The 5561-nt window shown below is 42.4% G+C and overlaps 1 protein-coding gene across 1 annotated transcript; it reads right to left on the bottom strand.

The window, feature by feature from the left end:
- Nucleotides 1-475: 475 nt before the first annotated feature.
- On the bottom strand, nt 476-2483 carry LOC123151389 (glycolipid transfer protein 3). The gene is made up of 6 exons (XM_044571115.1): nt 2158-2483; nt 1745-1800; nt 1476-1606; nt 1224-1359; nt 884-1027; nt 476-784 (listed from the first exon to the last, which is right to left on the bottom strand). The coding sequence occupies exons 1-6, from the start codon at nt 2333-2335 to the stop codon at nt 749-751; spliced, it is 681 nt and encodes a 226-aa protein (XP_044427050.1). The 5' UTR covers nt 2336-2483; the 3' UTR covers nt 476-748.
- Nucleotides 2484-5561: the final 3078 nt, after the last annotated feature.

Here is a 5561-nt window from a genome sequence, read left to right as displayed (position 1 = left end):
ATGTCGTCTTCATCTCAAGATATCAGGTACGTGCAAATCATGGTTTCTTTAGTTTTTGTATATCTTGCGGTGAGCTAGAAGAAAACAACAAAATACATCAGAACTGTTAGAGAAGAGAAGAAGATTCTTGGTGGTTGCTGTTGTGAAGGCATGAATGGTGTTGTCACCTTTTCCATTCTCTTCTACAAAAGTTCACGGATCATAGAGTAGAGCATGTAGTACTATAATACTTTTCATATGGTATTCTCAACAATAAAAAAATGATACTATGTGAGAGAGTAAGTGTATGACTATGATAAATCAAACTGGGATGAAACTTCAGTTAATTGCTTAAAGATCGCTGAACTTCTCTAGAGGAGCTAGCGAGCACAAGCCTGAATTTTTAATGTTTTCTATTGTTCACGTCATTTGGTTGATGGAAATCAAAAGGTAGAGATTAAAGAAATACTGCGAGTCACAGGAAAGGAAATTAGAAGAAAGAGAAACAGGAGATGCATTTTGTTTCAGGTAAATAAGTTCTGTATACATCCAACCCACTAAAACTACAAGGGCACAAAGACATACAGCAAAGACATCTGTGACAGCTTAACAAAAAGGGAGTCTGGAACCAACTACCAGCAGTTGCTTAAAAGAACCCACCAACAAAGAAGTCCTTAATCTTCATTTTACAACGCAACGTAGGTTAATTAGCTTGTGCAGTACAGTAGTAGATATGTACAATCATCAGGTGATTGGCCATCCTTGTTTTTCAGGTGGATTTGAGCCTGTCCAGCTGGTGTTTGACCTGTATATTAACCCTGAACGGCATCAGAAAACACATATCTTCCATGCAATGCAATGACTGATTAATTAAGAAATGTGCATGTGGATGGGGAACACTGACCAAAATGGCATTGATCTCTTCTAGCAGAGGCTGTACAATGGAGACCAAGATCATGACATCTCCTCCAAAATCCTCATGATCCTGGCAGTTCCCCATCAGCAGCTGAATAAAGATCTCTCTTTCTGGAATGAGACCCAATGCTACCTGACAATTTGCAACTATGCTCAACAGATTAGGTCACTGGAAACAACTCAAACCAACCGATGACTGCAACTTGATGAGCTAGATTTGCCGCGTGAACAATCTTCAAATTATTGCTAGTAGCTTGTATAGTCATGTAAAATAATACGCAATTATGTAGAAGCCATGATCATGAAAGCAGTATGTCAACTGATCATACCCTGTAAGCAGCTGATGAGATCCATCCGTGGAATGGCTTCAGGGTGCTCTTGTATGCTTCTTCCACCATCTCTTTCAGGCTTGACTCTGGGTTCTTCATTAATCTCTCCAGCAAATGTACTGAGAAATTCATTGACCTAAACCCAACGCGTTTTGCGACACTTAAGAACTAGGGTTTTGAAACAAAATTGACATATATGGTATAGAAGAACATATGCTATATGAGCAGAAAGTCCATGTACAATTAAGTTACCTAGCCAGCCAGATAATAGCCCTGGTGCAACTGTTGGTCTTCTTTGAGGTCCCTTCCTCCACTTCCTCTATCAGAATCGCCGTCAAAGTCGAATATTTCGAAGAGTCTCTTGCATGGAGATCTTGTAGTCTCTGCAAAAGATAGATAATTGTAATAATCGTAACTAAAACAAGGATTTGGCATGCTCAGTTGCTTAGTGATGTGAACAAATGCAATGCAGAATGCAGGGCAACATGGGAATAAGATGATTTCATACAAAGAGCAATTACCTGAACATTTTGCTGGATGTCTTGCCTGAGGACTAGTAACGTTGGCCCAATCTCATCTTTGAAAAAACAAAGCGTTTATCATTTCAACATTAAATTTACAGATATGATAAGCGAGGGTTTGAAACAGAGTAGCCCTGAAGAAATGTAAGTTCATTTCTACAATTTCCAGTTTCAGTTTCATATCAGTCTAGATGGTGGGCATTTTCATTCCCATGCTTCATGAGAGAGAATATTCCACGATTCGTCCCAACGCAAAGGAAAAAACATCGACAAGTGCTTAAAAAGGGTGTTTTTTCTCTCTAGAACAACAGAACAGTTCAATCTTCATGAACTTCCATTCTTACTGAACAAAAGAGTAAAATAAAAAGCATGATATAATTTGCATCTGAAATAGTATTGAGTAAGTAACCAACCAAGGACATGCAGGAGCTGCTTGGAGACACAGAGGAGATCCATGGTGGATGACCTAATTTGCTGCTGCTGCTCCTGTTCTTCTCCATCTCCTGGGCTGAGCAAGCAGAGCTCCTCCATGGCCACCCTCAGGTCAGACTTGCCCCTCTCCATCTTCTCCCGTTCTATCTCTGTCTCCATCTCTCCTAGATAGTGTACTACCTTAGGTTGGCATCTGCCTCAATCCCCTAGTTATATACACACAAATTCAACCTCATTTGCTGCCATTTCTTGGGACAAATGATGGGGTCAACTTCTGGATGCCATTTTTAAATCTAACAATTGTTATGTCCTGGAGCTGTTCTCCACAACCCTCTATGTGAAGTCAGAGCAGGAAATGGTGTATTATTAGGAGTAAAATAGGAGGTGTGGGCTCTGTCTCCTAGCTTAGGATAGTTTAATTTACTGGATGCAGTTGTCATGGACTTGTTTAACAGTTAACCATTTCGCCTTGTACTTCTTGCAGTGTACTTAAACCATTGGCCATTAAGCTACACGCCACTCCAGCTTGTAAAAATAAACATTTTTTTCTTTTTATTTTAGCGGAAATTCGTGTGCTAGTAATTCGCGCTTATGTAAATAGCAACTTGTGTTCTTTTAACTTGAGACCATTACAAGGCATGCATAAGGAAAAAGTTTGAAAAGGATGGAAAACGAACTATTCTGCGGCTGCTCCCTGAGAAATCATCTGACTAGAAAGAACCCATTTCGACGTGAAAAAATGTGCATAAAAAATTATACAAGGAGATAAAAACCTTGAGTGCGTGCATCTTCTTATGCATACGCCAGTGCTTAAACCTTTTTGCAGCTGTATCTTCTTGATACGACAATGAATATTACTAAGAGGTGTTCATTTCTCCTGCTCAATTTGTTACTGTCATTGGTAGTACTCACCCCTCGTGAGTGACGTGGTATCCTCGAAAAGGTAGAAGAATAAGAATCAGAATGGCATATTATTAGAGAGATTACTTGTGTTCTGCTTTATATATGATCATCATGCATGTCATCATCTAGTTTGAAAAGAAAATCAGCATGTCACATCATCGATGAACCCGTGCATCTTCCAAGGCCATTGGCTGGTATAGGAATCAAACCACCTATTAGCAGGGCTTAATTAATTTGGATGCTGACAAAAAACCTAGCAATGGGAGTATGATCATTAGCCATTTCAATCAGTGGTCTAGCTAATATATTGATGCTGATGAACCCTAGCTAGTCCATCACCATCGACCTCTGCTCTAATCATGTTTCATGCTTCCACGCATGAACATGCACGAATTGCATGCGCTCTGCTAGCTCAACCATATTCAACTGTTCCTCCAGTAAACAGTGAGATGTAGGCAACAAACTGATTACCTGAAGGTAATTAAACTAGCTATCAGCTGAACCTAGCTCCTAGGCTCCTAGCTACAGAATCTGTCTCGGGTTTGGTCTGGGCGTTTGAAATCAGAAAAAAGGAAAAAGATAAATAACGGAACCGATTAGAAGTAACAATCTATGCAGAGATGATCAGCAATTGTATAACCTTGACGTCATATATCTATTCAGAGAGGACCACTGCACTGCAGGATCCAGCTGAACCCAAAGATTAACTATTATGCTAATTAATTTTAATCTTATATACGTGTGGCAAGGCACCGGCCAGCGTATGAGCGCGCTTTGCTTAACGAGATGGATAGACTTGGATTCATATGATATATGTTGTCATGTACCTTACATTGACCAATGATGATAAGATCGATCGTCACTAGTTAATCAAGAGAGTTTTGTGACTGCACGATCGATCGATCGACTTGTAGTTATGCAGAACAGGACCATTGCACTGCAGGATCCAGCTGAACACAAAGATTATTAACGTATACATTTCGCCAATGAGAGGTACGTACCTATCGTACATTGCCTTGCATGGTTTTATAGAATCTTAGGCCGACCAACCATGTTAGTAGTGCTAGATACTCAGGCTGCCCGTAGCGGAGAATTTCATAAATATCATCCATATAATACTAGCGTATAATACTACATCCGTAATGCATAATATCATATATTAAGGCAACTCTAACCAATTCCCTAAAAGTTAGTGGAGTATCCGGCTGAGTAAAGTTAGTGGAGGAAAATTATCCTCGTCTATAGGTGACCTCCTCTAGCCGATCCCCTAAACTTAGTGGAGTAAAAAAATTGTAGTATTTTTTTGTTTTGTTTTAGGCAGCCGCATGAACTTCAAACACTTCACAGTATACATCATTGAAACATTGAAATTCAAACATGCATAATAAAACCGTCATAAGATATAGTTTCATCATTGTGATTTTCAAATAAAACATGCATAGTTCACCCAAAAGGCATCACTTCAAACACAATGTTTGATCCAAAATCATCACAAACATAGCATGTATATGTTATGGTTGAGCTACTCAATGACATGCACCACCACCCCCTCGGCCACCACCACTCAAACGAGGTCCTCGGAGAAGAAAACACCACCACCATCTTCTCAGCCATCATCACCACCACCATTCTCTCGGGCACCATCACCACCACCACCCCCTCGGCCACCACCACCATCCTCTCGGCCACCATCACCACCACTACCACCACCATTCCTAAGAGATGCTTCCACTTGGGTCAAGATCTCCCCACGAGTGAGCTCACAATAATTTCTTGATGAGCCCAACTACGACTCCATTTGGCATCATTCGGAGGCGGCCCAAGACATGGAGCAAGAGGAGGTGGATGATGATGAAGAGGAGGCCGAGGAAGGGGAGGAGACCGGGGAGGTGGTGGCCAGTGATGGACCAAAAATTAGCCTCCAAATTGTTGGTGGTCGTGTTCATCTCCGCACTACGACAACGAAACAAAGAAACTACATCACCACCAGCTACCAACAATTACCTATTGGTCGAAATGTTGAAGATGGTTTTTTACCTTGTATGCATTTCATCAAGCACTTGGCAGCCACGAGCTTTCTTGCCGACGTCGGACGCGCCGGAGCTGTGCCAGTGGGTGTCACTGGAGACACGGCAAGTGTTCTCGGCCGTGGATGGGATGCCGGAGTTGACTTTTTCTTCTTCCTCCTCGCCTCCTCCTCGGCTAGGGCGGATGACGCCGTCATCGGCTTTCAAGCTCTTTGGCACCGTCGGGAGCGGTGGGCCATCACCGGAGAGGCACTCGCCACCACAACGGCCTTTGCCGTAGTTGGAGCCGGAGCTTGAACCCGCTGGACTTTTTCTTATCCCCAAGCTCTTCTTCGGCGCGGGGGTGGTTTCCGGCGGTGACAAGCCGACGGAGGTGGCCGGCGGGGTGGCGGAACAATCCTGGCTCTCCATTTCGGTCATTGGGTTGGTCATTAGCGGCGGCTGCGGAGGGGGTG

The sequence above is a fragment of the Triticum aestivum genome, chromosome 7A (genome assembly GCF_018294505.1).
Source record: "Triticum aestivum cultivar Chinese Spring chromosome 7A, IWGSC CS RefSeq v2.1, whole genome shotgun sequence".
Classification (NCBI taxonomy): domain Eukaryota; kingdom Viridiplantae; phylum Streptophyta; class Magnoliopsida; order Poales; family Poaceae; genus Triticum; species Triticum aestivum.
Note: the sequence above shows the minus strand (reverse complement) of the source record. Positions and strands in the feature narration are given on the sequence as shown.

Coding starts and splice junctions, on each gene's coding strand:
- LOC123151389 (XM_044571115.1), bottom strand. CDS start 2,335: ATGGAGACAGAGATAGAACGGGAGAAGATGGAGAGGGGCAAGTCTGAC. Junction 1,360..1,475: donor GCTATTATCTGGCTGGCTAG/GTAACTTAATTG, acceptor CGTTGGGTTTAG/GTCAATGAATTTCTCAGTAC. Junction 1,028..1,223: donor TCTCATCAGCTGCTTACAGG/GTATGATCAGTT, acceptor GCAAATTGTCAG/GTAGCATTGGGTCTCATTCC.